The 19,612-nt window shown below is 40.7% G+C and overlaps 1 protein-coding gene across 1 annotated transcript in view; it reads right to left on the minus strand.

Moving 5' to 3' along the window:
• CASR (calcium sensing receptor) overlaps positions 1–19,612 on the minus strand; it is a 37,030-nt gene that overhangs the window by 4,345 nt on the left and 13,073 nt on the right. The window contains exons 4-5 of the mRNA XM_057380897.1: positions 2,743–2,973; positions 2–117 (exon numbers count right to left, since the gene is read on the minus strand). Coding sequence (XP_057236880.1) covers positions 2–117; positions 2,743–2,973 — 347 coding nt within the window. The remainder of the gene's footprint in view (position 1; positions 118–2,742; positions 2,974–19,612) is intronic.

Below are 19,612 nucleotides of genomic sequence, written 5' to 3' on the forward strand. Positions count from 1 at the left end.
GTCGCTGTACTCCCCGTCGGGACAGTCCACACACTCGAAGCAGCAGGTGGGCTCTCCCTCAATGATGCCCTTCCTTGTGCCAGGCAGGCAGTCCCTGCTRCAGTTGGAGAAAGGCACCTGMAAGGAAAGAGCCCGAGCAGATTAATGGTGCTGGTGCCTTTCTATGGCAAGACCATGCCAGATGCAGAGCCTCACGTGCTCACCTCTTCCACCCACAGAACATATTTTGCATGGTAATCCTTCCCCCAACTCACTGCAGTGAGATTTCTTCAAACAAACACATCAAGGGATGGTAAGGAAGATCAGCAGATCTTTATAATCTCTACTGTGCTGWGGGCATTGCAAACTGGAATGTGACCATGATACACATAGCCCAAAATAGTCATTAGATACTTAAATGTAAAAATCATTCTCTACTGGCAAGAATTTGAGTCAGCCTTGGARATAACGGGCCCTGACTACTGTTCCCCAATTCCATATATTGGATATTGCCTACTAATAATTTATGGGAATTAAAACAGTTTTCTGAAATCCACTTCTTGAAGAACACTGAGCATCTAAAGATGCAAATCAGTAGCTCTATCCAGATCCCAAGGTTTCCAGACTTCTGCTGCTGCAGATGATGGGCTGTGTCACCTGCTGGCTGTGCATTTATCCAATACCTGAGCCCACTGTKCYATTKTTGTGTCCTGGCAGCGAGTGGGRATGCTCACTGCATGCCTGAAGGACATTAAGACAAGGATTTGAGCATGGTAAATGGAAGCCTGGGCATTTGTCACACAGAGTCATGACCTGAGACTGAGRTCATCTTTTCCCAACTAAATTAAGGAAAGAGAGTTGACACAGAACATGGCCYTCTCAGCTTAAGAGAGTTAAACCTRCAATTTCCACTGCTAGCAAAGTACCATGATCCACACATCCTTAATGGCTGTTCTGTCTGGAAGTCATTCATGGAAGCCTCCATTCATCCTTTTGGAAGTTTGCTGCTGGTTTACCCAAGAGTTGCCAACCTGCTAACTCCAGGACTGTGTGTGTTGATGCATTAAGCAGTGAGTGATGCATTAAGGGTAAGGTGAGGAAGTTGCCTTTGTGCAGATATCCACCTCACCACAAGGGAAGTAATCCCTCAGAAATGGCAGCTCCYATGCAGAGATGGCTCTGCAGCCATCTGTTACTCTGTTGTAGCTGCAGCACAGTTTGGGAATGCTGTTCCTGGGTGTTGATCAGGATCACATCATTTATTGGACATTAATTAAACATTCCCAGAGCAATCCCTGCAGCTCCCCACAGGAAGCACTCTTTGCTGTTAGTGCCTGTTGCTATTAACAGTGTTCCTGTTCCTTGGGACACTCTTGGAGCAGGCAGTGCATCCGTCAGGAGCACTTCATCAGCTTAGGCTGTCTTTCCTAGGCTGCCACCAGTGATTTTGAGCAGGGCTGAATCAAAGGCCTGCCTGAAGTCATGCACTRCTTCCTGATTATCTACTAAGCTGATTGAACTTCCAAGGAGAAAAATTAAATTGGTTTGGCATGATTTTATCTTGACAAATACATGTTGGCTTGTTCTTATCAGTTTATTATCCTCTAAGTGTTTATAAACTGTTTAATATTTTTTATCAAGTCTTTTAGGTTACTGAAGCTGAACTCAATTGTGTATAGTTCCCTTGGCTCTCCTATAACTGCTTTAAAAACAGGTATTACGATTACTCTCTAATCCTTTGAGACATCAYRCATCYTCTCCATTTCTCAAAGATGAATTGYTAGTACTTTTGTGATTGCTTTGGCTGAATTCTTAAAGTATTCTGTGGGGAATTTAATCAAGTTCTGCCAAAATGAATCTATCTATCTTACCTACTCTAACTCATTCTTTTGCAAGTCTGCCCAATGCKGAAGTTCCTGTGTTAAAATTACCTACATTTAAACTTTTGTTGAGGAGGACAAGAGCCACAGTAGGAGAAGTGTTGGCTGCTCTCTTTGAGCAGAGCCTTTTATCTGGAAGAAATTAGAAGTCTACAAACTGAAAAAAAAAGGCTACAGCAAACATAGACATCATAAACCCATCCACTGCACAAAATTTACATGGCCTGGGATTACACTCAGCAACATCCGACATTTTTGACAGTTTTGGATAGAGAATGAAAGTTAAATATTGGACTGCKGGAGAAATTTAGACCAAGAGAACACAATTACTCAATTTAAGTAAAAACCAATAAAATCCTAACTGCTAGGAAAAGTGTAAGTTGCATTTGAAACAATCAGAAGGAGGGATTAGAATATCAAGGTTTTTAAAGTTCCACTTGTAGTTTGTGTTAAGAGACTCCAGTTGGGAGTAAGAAAAATAAGAGACTCTGTATCACAAAGAGATACTGGGAGTTAAGGAGATGGYTCTTTTCAGCAATGTAACTACTGAGCTCAGGAAAGCTTTATTTAGTCAACAACCAGACTTGGGTAATGAATTTCTCATCCCTGTTGAAACAGTGCTATAAAATTCTACTCTATCTGCTGGGGCCAGGAAAAAATGCTTTAAACTATTAATACCCAGGATCAACAAACATGCAGGAGTGGGGAGCAGCTGTTTTTTTCAGCATATAAGAAGGGAATGAAAGACTGTGGCAGAGAMAATGTATGCAGTAAGGTGAATGGATCTTTTAATGAGACATTATATAATATGACGAGTGTGCAGGGTTAGTTCAAATTTCAGTGGAAACCTGGAAAACATTGCTGTGAGGATTTAAGCACTTACCTCCTTAGAGAATCCACCCCACAGGATCTTGTTTTCATTGATAAAGAGCCTCTCCCCTTTCTTGGCATAAACGTTGTAGTGCCCAACCTCTTCGAAGACAACCGAGCCATCCTCCGGAGAGAGATGCCAATTGATGATTGAATAATTTCCTACCAGGTCCCCAAACTCATCAAAATCCACTTGCTCCCCCATGTTRTTGGTGAAATTTAGGTGTCGCAGATGCTTGAGAACCTAGAGAGAGACAGAGAGACACTATGAATGCCTGTGTGTTACAACCATACCACAGCAAACATCTATGGGGACAGAACTGGGAAGAATCACTTTACTACAGACCTTAACCTCTTTGAATCTTTTAATCACAGCAGTAGGAGACTTTCTGTCACATGAACAAACCTTCAGGGTGGTCAGCAACTGTAACACTGATGCTCTCCCATCATCTATTTAGCATCCCTGTTTGGTCCTCTGAGTCACCTCAGCAATCCCAGAGCTCTTTGGCTTCTTAAAAAGTAATACACACCCCTGACTATTAGCAGGGTTTTGTAAGATTAATTTAACAGGATCTTTCCTTTAGTCACACACACACACACTACACATGAGGATTCATGTATGACCTGTCTGACCATTAATTCATATAAAAGCACTGATCTGCAATTAATGTTGTTTTTCCTTAAGCAGAGTGTAGCAGCTTCAGCGCTGCAGTGTGGCTGGGGAGCAGGAGAATGTGTAACAGTTCATACAGAAAAGTCACAACTTGATTAAAACTCCAAATGGAGGGGCAACAGAAACAAAAGAAATAACAAAGCCTGTTTTTTCTTTCCAAAAAATACCAAAGTTTTTCTTCAAATCTAAACTTTCGAGGAGAAGCTTGTAAAATGAATAACTACCAGAACATGTTCCTTTCTTAGAGAACAAGAATATCCCAGGATCATATCTCTGTATCTCACAAGTTCTGCTCTGTACAGGGTAAAAATACAGTTCAAACACACTAGGAATATATATGCACTAAACTTAGAAAGTGGGAATTGTAGACTCAATAACTACAGCACTATTTTACAGTCACCAGTCTATCAATGATTAGCTAAAGGCTTTACAGTTAAAAATGTGTCTCTTTGTTTTATAACTATCTGAGTCTAAGAAGGAGCAGCAGCCTCTGATGTGTTTCTGTCACTCATCATTGCTCTCACCCTGCATAAATGGTCTCAATTGGCCTCTCTCATCTCCAAATGATCACTCAGAAATAGGAGTCCTTGAAAAACAACTCAAACTTGACTCTGGATTAAAAAAAAAACAAGCCCAATGCACTTCAGTAAAAAAAACCCAGCAAATCAAGCTCACTCCTCATATGGCAGATCTGGAGAATTCTTCCCACTCTTTTGGCTCCTATCTCCTTGTTGCATAGTTGAAAGTAATCCCATTCTACCTGTTCCCAGTTCTTTCCTGTAATTCTCACCTCATGCCTTAAACTGCCATATAGAATCATAAAATCATTAAGGCTGGAAAATACCTCCAAGATCATCAGATCCAACCATTAACCCAGAACTGCTGTATTCACCCCTAAACCATGTCCCCAAGTGCCATATACCTTTTTTATACCTTTTTTTATCCTTTTTTATACCTTTTTTGCATACCTTTTTTAACATTTCCAGGGAGGGTGATTTCACCACTTCCCTTGACAGCCTATTCCAATGCCTGACCACCCTTTCAGTGAAGAAATTTTTCCTAGTATTCAATCTAAGCTTCCCCTGGCACAACTTAAGGCCATTTCCTCTCATCATTGCTGGGTTCATAGTTGCTGCTGGGTTCTACTGCTTCTGACAGTTTGTAAGCCCAGTCTTCTCTCTCTCACCTGTGAGTGCCCAAACATACAACTCTGGAGGGCAAAATGTAAGAGAAACAAAAACGAAATCAATTTGCCTGGGCAGGCAAAACCCTCTTCATTCCATAGACAGAACAGACAATATTGTTTTGATTAATCTTTTTCACCTGGAAACACAGGGACAGGGGAACAGAATCACTTCATTAATTCCTGTCAGTTTTGCTAAAATTGTCTCATTTTTCATTGTTTCCTTTTAAGATCCTCCTATTTCAAGTTAAAATCTCCAGAGGCACAGATACCCTCCTCTCACTGCCTATATTACTGCAAGCCTGAGAAAGTCTGGAAAAATCATGGTAATACTACATAGGATGTGGCTGGCACTACTTTTTCAGCTTGTGTGATGACAATGGAAGGATATCAAAATATTCAGTCYTTGAATAATGGGTGAGACAGAGAAGGCAGTGTGTCTTTCTCATTGCTGTTGCCTCTCCTCTGCAGAGCAGCTCAGCCATAACGTGAGAATGTTCTCACTGAAGAGCCAGGACCTGTCCCTGGAAGTTCTCACCTTCTGATGGACACAGCMAAAGAAGGTGCTCTGTGCTGGGGCTTTGGAGAGCCTGGGCATTGCCTGCTGTGAGGAAGAAAACAGGAGAGTGCCCCCCTCTCATCCCTGAGGGGTACCCAGGGAGGTGCTATTGCCCAGCTCCATGAGGGGACAGTGAGAACAGAGCAGGAGCAGCTCTGGGGTTAGAAATGGTGATGGATAGGCTCTCCAGATCCACAGTGATGTGTTGTACTGCCTCACCTCACTTTGGCCTCATTCAGCAATCTTGGGCTGGTTACAGAAACTCTGTCAGCAGTACTGGTTCTCAGCAGGGCAGCTCACGTTCCTGTGCAGGCTCTGGCACCTTCCACAGGGTGACAGCTGCAGCTTTGATGTCCAGGTTTGATGTCCAGGTTTGATGCCCAGGTTTGATGTCCAGGTTTGATGTCCAGGTTTGATGTCCAGCTCAGTTTGTCCTTGCACTGACCCTAATGCCATATTTCTCCTGACTGACCCTAATGCCATGTTTCTCCTCACTCTAACACAGCAGGGCACTCTCACACAGCACTACTGATCCTTCTGAACAACACCAGGATATCCTGACAGGCTATCACTGCTGGGCTGGTTGTTACCTGTGTGGATAGGAGACTTTGCCCTTGTTTTSACTAGAGTTGCTACACACACTAGGAAGACAATCTTACAAGAGGCATATTGAAGATTCTTCAGTTCAAGCTGCAGCAGGAGGCTCACCAGTCTTAGGCTCAGCTAGATAAGTGGTGGAGAAACTTCTGGACTCCTCCACTGCATTTTTTTTTTTGTTTAGTTTCATAACATTCATCTCAATTGGTCTGTTCCTTTGCCTTCCCTCCTGTCACTTGGCTTCTTAAAAAGTAATACACACCCCTGACTATTAGCAGGGTTTTGCAAGATTAATTTAACAGGATCTTTCCTTTGGTCACACACACACACACACACTACACATGAGGATTCATGTATGACCTGTCTGACTGATAATTCATGTAAAAGCACTGATCTGCAATTAATGTTGTCTTTCCCTAGGCAGAGTGTAGCATTCAGCTCTGCAGCTGTGGCTGGGGAGCAGGAGAATTGTACCAGTTCATACAGAAAAGTCACAACTTGATTAAAACTCCAAATAGAAATGTTATTTCTATYTCCAATAGAAATAACAAAGCCTGTTTTTTCTTTCCAGAAAATACCAAAGTTTTTCTTCAAATCTAAACTTTCGAGGAGCAGCTTGTAAAATGAATAACTACCAGAACATGTTCCTTTTTCAGAGAACAAGAATATCCCAGGATCATATCTCTGTATCTCACAAGTTCTGCTCTATACAGGGTAAAAATACAGTTTAAACACACTAGGAATATATATGCACTAAACTTAGAAAGTGGAAATTGTAGACTCAATAACTACAGCACTATTTTACAGTCAYCAGTCTATCAATGATTAGCTAAAGGCTTTACAGTTAAAAATGTGTCTCTTTGTTTTATAACTAAAGATAGAAACATAAACAACCAGGACTCAATCCACAAAGATTTAAAACATCCAGCTTCAGCCAGGGCAGAGCATGTGTCAGGGGTATCATACCCTGGAACCAAGAGTTTATGAAAGAAGTGTTGACCTCATGGCTTGGATACTCTCAGTTGCTGGTAGAAACCTGCAGGGAGAGCATTGTGCAAGGTGCTGTCTTCAGATGTTTATTTCTGTAATTTTYCYTYWTTTTTYTTTTCCTCTCTGTCACAGACTTCATGTTGAACTGTGATGCCTTTTAATTAAAACACCCATTATCAGAAACAATTTGCAAGCTGCCCTCCAGTTCACCCTCCCMTCATTCTTGGTCAGGCCATTCCCAGACATGGAGCATCCCATGCTTTATCCAGGTTAGATATTCTGGGTCATCTGCTTTCCACTCTTACAGGAGGATCATAAAGCTGTAACATAAATAGAGTTGGATGAGACCAGGCTGGCAGCTCACATGCCCAGGACTTGTTTGTGACTGTGGCCAACAGCAAATACACAAGAGCACACAGGGATGTGATCCTTCCCCTGAACACTCACACATTTTGCAGCTCAGTGACTTCCTGGGCCAGAGGCTTTGGATCTGACAGCTTCAGGTGGATTTTTCTTCCGTGACATTGCACTTTTTTGTTCTGCACCTGTGCAAACCTTTCATATCCTCAGCCTCCACCATCACAGAGAGACCCCCATTTTCTAAAACAAGCACCTCTCCATCCCTTTGGGAACAGAGCAGCTGCTGATCTCTTGTGATGATTTTCATGYTTATGTTGGCCATGAACTGTCACTTGCCACTCATCTTTTCCATGCCTCTTGGGACTTTACAAAGCTTTGTCAGATCTCTCTTCAGACCCCTCTTTCTGAGGCTGATGAGCCCTCTCTGATGTTGCTGTATCTTGTACAGAAGCTGTTCCACTGACYCTTCTCCAAACATTCCCAGTCCTCTTCATCAGCTCTGAGCCTTGCACGTGATATTAAAGTGAGATGCATCAAAGAGTTGAGAACCTGGCCCAGGACACCCTGTTTACCTCTCTGTCCCTTTTCCAGTGCAACTATTCTTAAAAGCACATTTGCTTTTTTTACTATTCAGACAGACTTGATGAGTCCACCTGAAGACTTGATCAACTTCCTTTGTGATAGGTCAGATCTCATAATTTATCTTTATTCTCTGCTGTCTTTCAAACCACCACACACACAAATTGTGAATTTGGTGACAGCCTAACAGAAGAAGTCTGTTTCAAGAAGCCAGAGCATACTCTTCAAATAGAAGTTCCCTTATCCCATCCCACTTCAGGAGGTTTGTGAGGTGGGGCTTCTCTTTAGAGAAGTAATGGTGATTTTTCCTCAGTATATTCTATTTTTCCTTCCTGATTTTTTTTTTTTTTTAACCACAGTTTGTAATAAAGGGCTCAATCAGGCTCACAATTCCTTGGATCTCCTCCAGAACTCTGTTAGAAAATTGATGTCACATCTGTCAGTCTTCTGGGCCTCATGACCTAAGACTTTTCAAGTGAGGAGTTGGACATCACAGGCAACTCTTCATCTGTGAGTTCTGGCAGATCCCTGGTGTGAATATTGTTCACCAATTGTTCTCCTGTTCACCTGAAGTATCAGTTACTTTTGTTCTTGTATTCCATAGTTTCTTCTATAGTCAGTTCAATTACACTGATCCCCTAAAAGTCACCCATAAATAAATAAACCTTCTTAAGTTTGTCCATGAGGAGCACATTTTTCTTCTGTCATGGCCTTACCTTGTCTTTTGCAGTGATAATCTATGGYTCAACAGACAATCCTACTCCTGAAATGTTTAAAAAAGGATTTATGAGCTTTTAGCCCATTTCCAGGCTGTTGCTCATTCGGTTTTTTGGCCTGTCTTATTTTATTTTTACATTTAACCTGCCAAAGTTAATGAATCTTCCAATTTTACTCACTGGCCATAACTCAGTTATTTGAAGGATGCTGTCTCACTCTTAACAAACACCACCTAACACCTCTGTTTTTCCTTGCCAGCTTCCTTTCTCCACCTTGTTCTGTAGGATCCACTTACATTCTGTCACTACTATTGAGGCTGGGGGCAGGCAAAACCATCCATTTGAAGTTTTGAACACTGTGAGATAGCAGAGAATKTTGCTTGTGTATTCATGTCCCCAGCTGAACTTTGAGCTGTCCTCCCAAGCACAAGCCATGAACTAATTGTACATTTTGATAGCATGTCCTAAATACTCCAATTAGTAACAAGACAGGAGACAGATACACCAGTTAGAAGGGTGATTGCAACCAAAACCTGGGACTCAGGGCTAGAAACAAGAAGGCAAAATCACATCTGGATGAAAAACACTGGAAGTAGGGAAAGATCCTGGAGATGAAGGAGATGTGTGGGGGATGAAAAATGTTGGGGGATGCTCAGTAACCTTGGCCAGTAATGCTCCAGAAGAGCTGCACAGCACAAAGTGACAACTTCACCTTGCCAGACCTCCACCRTGCTCCTGCCAGGAAAGGGAGGTGAGACCTGGGTGTGTGAGATACCAAACAGTTCAAAGTTGTAGTCTTGTTAATTCTTAAATAAATGTAAATAAATGGCAGTATTTAGGTCTGCTATGACCTGTCCTTCACTCTGTCTCAACTGTGTAAGGTCCTTATGTGTCTCATGTGCTGCCAAGGGTTTGATATCCTTGGCTTCCTTTTGCAGKTTCTTTCTGATGTGTTTCCTCTCTGGGTCAAACAGTTCTGCAAGGGAAGAGAACTTGGGCACATCAGAGGTGTCTGTCCCCATAAAACACGAACAATTCCCCAGCTCTGGTGAAATGCTACATCTGCAATGACTTGAAAAACTGGGTGAAAGCAAGAGTTCATACAACACTGAAGAGCAGCTGTGCAAAGCCTCAGAATAACTCAAGAACATTCAATGTAATGCTTTGATAAGAACTGAATAACTTCCTTGTAAAGCTAGGAAGGTCATTGGATAACACAATTAAATGTGTATGACAAAAACAATGTGCCATATGTTAGAAGTGATAATTTAAGCTATTCATAATCTTTATTGAAGAAAATTAACTAACCGCTCAAGACAAAGGCCTGTTCATTACAGCAGGCAGCTCAGTAAAAACACTCTGTGCTTTATGCAGTGGAAAGAGCAAACAAAATATTAGGATATGAAAGTAAGAAAAAAATGAAATGAAAATAGAGTGCCAATAGTACAAGTCTCCWCTGGAAAAAGCTGTTAGTTCTAGTMRTTTGATCAGAAAAGAACAAAATTAAAGGAAGATTAGAGAGGTCCAGAAGTGATGAATGATACCTCTTGGAGAGTCAGCYTGGCTTCCATTTCAAGAGAAATAAAAGTCTGGAATGATTGAATTTTTTATGACACRTGGTGATTTGTGGGAAAGAGGTGCTATATTTTCACAGAAGCAGAGCCCCCTGTCCCTGCAAAGACAACTGACTTTATTCAGGTGTCCAGAGAAGTCCAGGAATCAAAGTGACATGCCAAAATGTGCTGATTGTCATACTGGAACTGAGATTTGGCTTCTGCCAAGGGCTGATGTGATCCCCAGGCAGAGGAGGGCAGATTGGGGATCTCTCTCTGCCTCTTCCACTGAGCAGTGCTCTGTSCTTGAGGAAAGGCAGCACTGGTGCTGATGTGGAGACCAATGCTTACATTTTGTCCTTTCTTTGTGAGAGAGAAGCAGGATCTCCATAGAAACTCGCAGAAATTGGGAGAGGGAGGAACTCACGTGGATGGTGTTGGAAACATCTTCACTTGCTGCTCAAAGAAAGGTGCTTGGTGCTTCCTTTGTCTCATTCTATGCCTTGAATGTTTAGTCCACTTGGAAACTGGGGAAGCCTAGAGTTTCCTAAGACAAGGACCAGTTTTACTGCTTGTACTGGGCTTGATGGACCAGTTTATATGATTTTCTCATCAGTCAGCCAAGTGACCATCTGCTCATTAAAAACTGCAGCAGCTTTGATACTTTCTTCTCAATGAAAGGTGACAGAACTAACACATTAATAGCTACCTCAGCAGTAAAAGCAAGTAACTTGAACMAAAAATGTTAAAGGCAAGCATTTCTAAATGGGACTGGATATAAAATGGGACTAATCTGATTTAGGATCAGATTTACTACAGTGCCATATTTACAAGGATGWCCAGAGAGAAATCAAAAGCCCAAGCTTAGTGGATTTTACAACAGAGGATGCACAAGTCAGGTCAAAGTGAGACATTTCAGAAAGACCCACTAGATATTTACTGGTATTTGCAGATGCCTCAATTCCATTACAAATCTGGGTCTGAAACRCTTCTGAAAGACCTGTCCAGTGAGTCACCAGGGCTCCCAAAAGAATCAAGAAATTATCTTGCAACATTTTGGCATTGCACAGCTACTTTTCCAGCCTGATTCACCCATCAGTTAGGAGGCTGCAGGACGTAGTAGAGTGGTTCCAGAATATTTTGTTTCCCCTACAGCTCCTCTCAGCCCTGTTTTAAATGCAGTTGTCCATAGAACCCCAGTTTTGAGCCTGTTCTGTGTAATGCTAAGCTGACAGCAAACAGCACCTCACTTAGGTGAGGTGAAGAATGATGATTTTGCCCACTATGGCCAAAGATTTATATTGAAAAACATCATGTGAAATCCTGTCAAATGAAATTCAGTACAAATATATTTTTAAAGTCAAAATTAAAAATGTGACCTTCAAGTGACAGTTCCATTTTAAACTGTAATTACCTTTATTTTTTAGTGGGTAAAAGGGGAAAGAATTCATTTTGAGTCTGTCAAAATGCTGGTCTGGACAGTGATGTTTCCATTAACTGCAATCAGTGACTTTGACTAGCTCTAGAGTACAAAAGAGATGACAAAATATTTTTACCTCTAACATTTTTCCTTTTTCTGTTTTAAATTAAGACCCAGCTGTATGATGGTATCCCAACATATYTGCATGGCCCAAAGCATGATACTGTAATATTAGTTCCTAGGGTGAAAAAATATCCTTCCTACACTCAACTTCAGGAGTTAGGAGATGTAGAGCAACCTCAGTCCCAGTGAGTGCCATCCCAAACAGATTTAATCTGATTTACTGACTGCAGAAGGTTTSTTCTGGGGAGAAATGACTGGAGTGACAGCACCTCTCCCCTCCTTACAAATTCTGTCAGCATTAATTCAGTTCCTTTTTTTCCATATCCCTAGGAATCAGGAMAAAAATTAGGGTAGCAAAATGAAACCTGATGTCTTTGGAAAAGCCCTAATGCAGGATATAATGATTTATAGAATCAAGGAGGCTTCTGACTGCTCTCTGTTCCAGTGATGTACAATCAGGACAGTGATGATGGAGGACTCTGAACTCCACAGGATGGAAAAAAAATCCATGGACAAGCTAAAGGAAAGGACTGACTGACTGCACCATGTGCATGATAAACCTATTATCAATTAAAATAAAACCTCATTAATCAGGGAGTAATGATATGTTGCCATCCTCATCATACAAATAGAGCTCAAACAGCAGTATTTATTAGGGTGGGCTCTAAAAGCACTAATGCTACACAGAACATCTAAATAAGGCTTAAAAAAAACCACAGGTGTTGTATTAACAGAAAGTAGAACATAAAAAATCCTGGAGAACAAAGAAGAAAAAAATCACCAAGCAATGTATTAAGAAGTTCCTTGAACATATTAAAATTGAAAGGTGTCATGTATGCCATGTCCTCATGACATTAGGGCTGTAAGAGACAGCTAAAGAGAGAGATGAGGAGGAGCAGGAAAGGTAAATGAATGATGTGTGAGTATCCTTGCTATCAAAAAAAAAAAAAAAAACAAAAAACTACAGACATTCTAATCCCAAAGGCACTTGTTTTGGAGCCATAATGTGACATTAACTGAGGTAGAAGGTCCTTAAAGAGAGATTAGAGCACAGCCCGAGCAGTTTAAATTGGATCTAAAAGGCTGACAGAATGAGACAGTTCATTACAGCACACCGTGAGCCATAAATGSAGCACTAATACAGGAGCTTTATGATGGACACATAAAAATGCCACAGGCTTGGAATGACAAAGTCAATATGTTGTCTAATATTACTCCAYAGCAACCCTAATCCAGGCAAAACTAAGGAAAATAAGAGTTTAAGGTKGAGGATCAAGTAATACAAAACTATAGGATTAAAACATAATTGTTGCCACTTAAAACATGTGAGGAATACAGACCTTCTTAAACTCAGSTTGGGTTGATAGATATATTTTCCCTTCAGAAGTGAAATAACAGAGTTTTATGCTTTGTGTAACATGGATCAAGAATTGCTCAACAGATATGAGCAGAGGCAGACCATGAGTTCATGGGGAATTTCTCCAGCCTCAGTAAACAAATATCTGTTTCCCAATATGTTCATCAGTAGTCTGGAAGCAGCTACAAAAGCACTGCTGGGAAAATTTGTAGAAAATTCACAGATTAAGGTAATGGTAAACAATGTTTAACARAAAGCACTTCACYTCAGATTGCTTTTAAACATCTGTGYTCAATACMGTGAAATTCAGGCTCATGCATCAAGGCAGAAGGAATTCACATCAGGCACAGAAAGCAAATTTAATTGCAAAATATTACTAAATTTGGCCTTTCCATTGCTCACAGTGGCATGGAAGGTTTGGGTACCTTGTGCTCCTCCAAATGAGGCTGTTGAAGGAATACTGGATAAAAAAAAGGGGTGATTGAATGGACAAGATACAGAACTAAAGCAGAAAACATACCTTATGTCTAAAAGTCCAYTCTGTTTAAATTATCAAGGTAATACAGAGGAATTATTTGTTCAATGGGCATAAATATTATATGGGGAAAAATTATGCATACTTCATCTGGACTTTAAAATGTAATAAAGCAAGCCCAAGTAAGGACCAATGAAACTAAAGGTCAGTAAAYCCCAGCTGGAAATCAGACGTGATCTGTGACAAGAGATGTGGCCTGCCATGGATCATACTAATGAAAAAAAAAAAAGGTCTGCTAGTCAGCAGGTCTTTGGGGAAAATAAATCCTGTTAAAAAAAAAAATTTGGCTGTGAAAGACAGCCCTTCAGAAGTGAAATACCTATGTTTTACATCCAGTGTGAAGCAGCCCTTAGCTGCATCAAGATTACTTTCCTGAATGTGGCATAAATTTAGATAATTATTCAAAGGATTTCAAGGTGCATGATCATTTGGAAAGTGATTCCATTTGACTATTTTTCACATTTCTGTTGATATTTTGAGGACAGAGATGGTCTCTGGACAGAAAAGTCAATTGTATAGGTAYGATAAGAGGTAATTGTCAGTGCTCTTAGATGGTATTTTGTGTTGTGTGCTCCTGTCTTTACCTACAGCCACGACATGAAAAAAACATCAGAGACACTTAGTCTAGACTTAATGCCATAATTGCTTTGGTTTTCACTTGCAGCAAATATAATATGCAGAAATCCATTGGGTGCAATAGGCCAGGGTGCTGTGTACTAAAGGTGAAGAATCTGTTGGCACAAGTCCCAACTGAGTAAATGATGCTTTAATGCTTTTGGGACGTCATCATACTGCACATTAACTGTTATGGTGAGGTATCTAACAGCTTGAGATGGTGCTCTTTTTATTAATTTCAGTTTAACAATAAACAATACATTAAAAATTGTCCTATTATTAAAGCTCCTAATAGAGCCAAAGGTTCAAGTGCTCAGTGGTTTCAGGTCGTGCAGTTCACATATGTTGTCTTGTGTTATCAAAGTCTGATGGAAATGTTTTTATGGGAGGTGTTTATTGCCATCCCCACCCAGCTGTGCAGAGAAAAATTGTGCACAGATGTCCCTTTACACCCCTTTGCTGTTGCTTTCTTTATGGATCAGTCTCTTCATAGTCCCAAACTGCATCTTGCACAGATGGTTTTGCTTTGAAGAGCTGTGCCTTTCTCTAGGCCWGGAGYAATCCATAGCTTTTGACTGTAAATTCTTTCCTATTTGGAACTATAGGATGAATTACTTCAATGCTTGGGTAAGCTCTTTGTTAGAATGAGAACCAACAGATTCTGCACTCTAGGTGTAATTTCTTTTAACAAAACCATGGTAATTCATGAAACCTGAGTTCAATGTTTATTTAGAATCTATTCAAGAACTACTATCCATGAAAAAAAAAAAAGAATTCCAAAGTTTCCTACAGTCACACTGAGTTAACTGAGCTTGTGCAATTGTTTCAGACATTGAGAGTGAAAAAGCACAGTTATAGGTCCTGTCAATGGTCACTCAATGTTCCAGGGGATTCACTTACTGAGTCTGGGCACATGTTCCACTTGGTACTGGCTTAACTCTGGTTTTTCCATTTCCTCTATTAATGTAAGTCTTGGCTAACAATGACATCTCATGTCAAGGCTTTGATTTCTCCAGTCTTTCATTCATTCTTCCTGCAGACACTGGTGAAAGTCCTTTCAGAGCAAGGTATTGCTTCTAGTCCAGTTGGAACATCACTCTCATAATTCCACAAGGTAAAAGGGTCACCAAAAAAGTATTTTTTTCTCCTTCCTCCTAACTTTACCCACTGTGTGGAGCAACACCAGTCCCTCACAGTGCATGAAAGTTCATTTTGGGGATAAACTTGGGGACTGGTTAGTAAAGCATTTGTGAAGAGTGCTGACTACCCAGAAAAATACAAAATAATAAACTATTCTATGACTATCAGGACTTTACAGTTAGCTTCAACCCTATCTTAGGATAAATGGAAATTTTTTATAAATCTACTTGTTTCCTCAACCCACTTTGTGAGCGTTTTGGAAGCTCTCAAGGTGCACTTTGCCACCAGTTCTACTTGTGAAAAGCATCAGGAAAGGTCAGTCCCAGAAGAAACTTTATGTCCTTTTGTGTAACAAGGACATGCTGTGTCTTTGTAAGGGATACCAGTGTCTGATGTCTTGGTAATTCAAGGGATAATTGTTATCTGAAGTTGCTACAGACAGACATTATAGGAGCCTTCCCTAAAATTCACACTACAGGCTGTAAAACTGCCTTTTCCCAGGTGACAAAGATATTGCATAAAAGAACTTCACAAATATAAAAAGATTCTTCTTTTCAAATACAGCTTTTGTCATAAAGCAGTGCATAAGTGACTATATTAAAAGTGATTTTTATGAAAAATTCAATGTGTTTGGGGGCAGACAAGAATACTGTGGGTTTGGCCATCAGGCAGTGTGTACTATCCCAGTTCAGAAGAATGTCAGCCATCCTTACTTAGTAATTAATAACCATAACTCTTTTGTTGTATTTGCTGCATGCAGTTCATTCACCATTTTTAGCAGCAATGGTTTCCCAGCACATTTTCTACTGGTGAGTCTGGTTAAGTCTTTCTCYTTTTAGCTGCAGAGSCAKTTAATTCTACTCCATCTATTGTCTGCTTAGTTGAAGGTCTCCCAAGGGATGCTCTCAGCTGATGGCAAGTTGTTACCTTCAAAGTGTGAATAAACAATCATCTGTTATTGCTGTTGTGGGGAAATAGCCACWTTTGCTGTATTGGCCCATCAATTTYTGTGCWTTTGTGTCCCTCTCAATTCTGTCTCCCACAAYAAAGGCACACCTCTTGCCTTCTGTCCACAACAAACACATCTCCAGTGCATTTGTAATGCAGAATAGSTGAGGTTTTGCAGTTGCCTGATATTAAACCTCTGTTTACCTTATGATTCCTCCCAAATTACTAATTTTCACACCAGCCATAGTTAAGATGTTCTGATACTGTTAAATTCTGTATRCCACCAAGCAGCTGATTTTGAATTGTTCAGGCAGGCCTCTCTAGTTTAACAGACATWAAAATTGATTAGATAAGCCATTAGGTTCAAAGGTCTGTGTCATCTAAGGCATTAGTTACTTTTTTAAAGCCCTGCAGAATCAATTTCCAAGCAGGCAGACATGACTAAATGTAAAGTTAGAGAAGGCACCAATCCATTTTTTACCTCTTYTCAATGTGCACCACCAGCACTGAGGAAGGAGCTCTTGGCTGGAGGTGCACAGGTGTAATAACAGACTTGGGGTGTGTTAGGTAAAGCAATTTATATTTGTTTTTATTTTGTGGAACAGAAATGTGGCTGCTTTTCCCTATGTCTGAGGTCAATCACATTCCAGGCACAGAATAATYCACATGAGCCTGTCTCTAACCTGGGAATCACTAGCACAACACATTTTTGAGCCCATGCAGTTTGCCTTCGTGCCTGGAAGAGCTCTCATTTKTAACTCATGCCAAAGTTCACAGCCTCCAGTGCAAAAACAACCTGCAAATTGTCTGGGAGTCAATCTAAGGATGTTCTTCTCCTGGACCCTGTGAGTGCACAACTTTGCCTTCTCAAATCCCTGGGAGCCTCTACTCCCCTTTTAATCACAATGCTTTTACTGCAAGACACAAAGAGAGGTGCTCATCAGGATTCCAAATGAATGGGCAGAAAATGAGTGAACTGTCTGAAAAAAAGACAGGTCTTTCATCTTCTCACACAGAAATAACATGAATTAGTAAATATTTGTTTTGAAGGACAGGTTAGGACTCCCTATTAGTTTTCTCCCTATTTTTTTTTTTTGCAGGATCACAGTGTTTGAAGTGAGAGACAGACATCAGAGAGGCCCCTGTAAATGCTTAGAGAGGAACTGAAAAAAAGAACAGACAGGCTTTTTCCTAGAAGTGACCAAAGAAATAGCTTGTGAGCAGAGACCAAGAAAATAAAGGAACTTGAGTGACTGGAGAAATCTTACCAGGGAAGATGTTAGGAAAAAAGGGCTTCAAAACCAGACTGTTAAAGCCATTACGAGAAATGTGGCAAAGAGGCAGAGCCAGCACGGCAATTCTGAACCCATATCCCACCTCTTACCACAATTTCCCACTCCCATTCTGTAGCTTCTGGGAGAGCCTGTGTTTGGGGTAGGCAAATCCACAAACCAGAGCAACACACAGAACTATCTCTACTTCATAGAGTCTCCAAAAAAGTCACACCCCCCTAGCAGAGGACAGTGATSATCTGACAGCCAGAGGTATCAGATMTCTTTGGGAGGATTCTCTTGTACTATTTGTGATCATGCACTTGAACTATTTATATTTTTCGTAATATTTTGCCTTGCCCCAAAGTGACAGGATTTATACATTTTGTTCCAGATCGCCTTGCACGTTTTTATTACCTGAACCAAACAAGGCAAAAAGAAGTAATTGATCTGATCTTGTTCAATATGGTGCAGGACACAACAATGGCACATGCAGACAATACTATCTGCTCTTTGCAAAGGTGTGCATCTCGATTATCCTCTGCCTTGCAGCAGCASAGATTCTTAAAAGACAGCTCAGWTCACTAAGAGTAAGRACAGCACAGACAACCTAATAAAATCTGYAATTTTCTGTAGATGTGTGAATTGTCAGTGCCCCCAGTTTCAGCCACAGAGCTCTAATTCCCTGTGCAGCTCTGCAGTGTGGAAGGAGTGGYACAGCTTCCTCTGGGCTCTGTTTTGCTCTCAACATTTCTGCATCTCTACATTTCCTCAGGCAGCTGGAAAATCCAGCTCTGGCTGGCAAATCCCATCTCATGGGAATGTGCACAGCCACCCTCAGAGGCACTGCTTGAAAGAAAAAGGAAGCAAAACTGGGTTTATGGGCAGGATCTGTCACAGATCACTGACTCAGCTGGAGAAAATGAATAAATAGTTTCTTAAACAAGTAGCTATAAATAAGTAGGAATGAAAGTTGGTAGTATTTGATATTTCAGCTTAAGAGACAGAAAAATCTTGGGATCCCCATGCTGAAACACATGTAGGGCCTTCTTAATCTGGAGATGGTAAATTCTTAACAAGAGAACTACAACTTTAGCCAGCTCACAGTGATTSTGTGCCATGCTGTCCACTTCAAATGAACTGATCACTGAGGTAAAARTGCTGATTTTATAAATGGACCCACACAAGCACCCTCCATAAATTACACAGAACACATCCTCCAAAAGATTTGTATTACAAGTACATAAAATTAGCTATTASCAGACAACAATAAAAAATGATATGTGTTAATAGGATAACGTCATTGAATGGCAACAAAATTAAATGGCACATAATTAAATGGTGGAATGCACCATTTATCCAGCCCAGGCAGCAGCCCTGCTGGCAAGGGCAGATCTGGATAGGAGCAATGCCTGKTATGAAGGAGCTGTGCACACAAATTTGGCATTTACTTGCTATTCATGTGTTTGATTCTGAAGCAAAGGGCAAAAAAACCATACACAAATAGGCTTGAAAGCCAACATCATATGATCATGGTCATTTTAGGTATAGACTGCTCCTTTGTAGCACTCCCAGCAGTGTTATTCCTATTCCCTTCTTGATGCTGATTCTCTCCTTTCAGGCAAGTATGAATATTCAAATGCCCAGTTCAGCAGGATGCTTTACATTTTGGTGCATATATCCTTCAACACCCAACAAGCAACACAGACATGAGAGGTCATTCTTCAGAACTGTGCAATCTTCAACCAACACATTATCTTCCTTAGCAATCCAGCTTCACTTTCCAAGTTGACATAAAGGAATGAATTAAACTATTTATTCTGGATAATTTTTACAACAGTGAAAGCTAAATCCCTCTGTGACTTCTGCTGTATTTTCCTGGAAAGCAGAAGAGCTTTGAAAGACAGAAATTTTGCAGACAGGCAGCAATTGCAAGACTCCTCTAAATCAGGGGCAARCCCTGCACTCATCAGCTCCAAGTAAAGTGGTTTTGGTAAACCCAGTCAGGTACCCAGAGCAGTGCAGATTTCCTATAAATGCCAAGACAGAGCCTTTCACTTTGACTGACTGATGTTTTTGAGTTGACTGAGAGCAGACAGGAACCAAACTGCAGCTCCCACATGTGAATGTCACCTGACATCAGTAATTTGTGGCAAGAACAGCCTTTGTTTTGGTTGGACTATCCCAAAAAGAAAAAATTACCCATGCAAATGGGGATATGATCCTCCTTGTACTCACTTCCATTGTTCTGATTTCAGGCATGT

This window comes from Malurus melanocephalus, unplaced genomic scaffold (assembly GCF_030028575.1).
Source record: "Malurus melanocephalus ecotype Western Australia unplaced genomic scaffold, MMel_1.1 scaffold_476, whole genome shotgun sequence".
NCBI classification, from domain to species: domain Eukaryota; kingdom Metazoa; phylum Chordata; class Aves; order Passeriformes; family Maluridae; genus Malurus; species Malurus melanocephalus.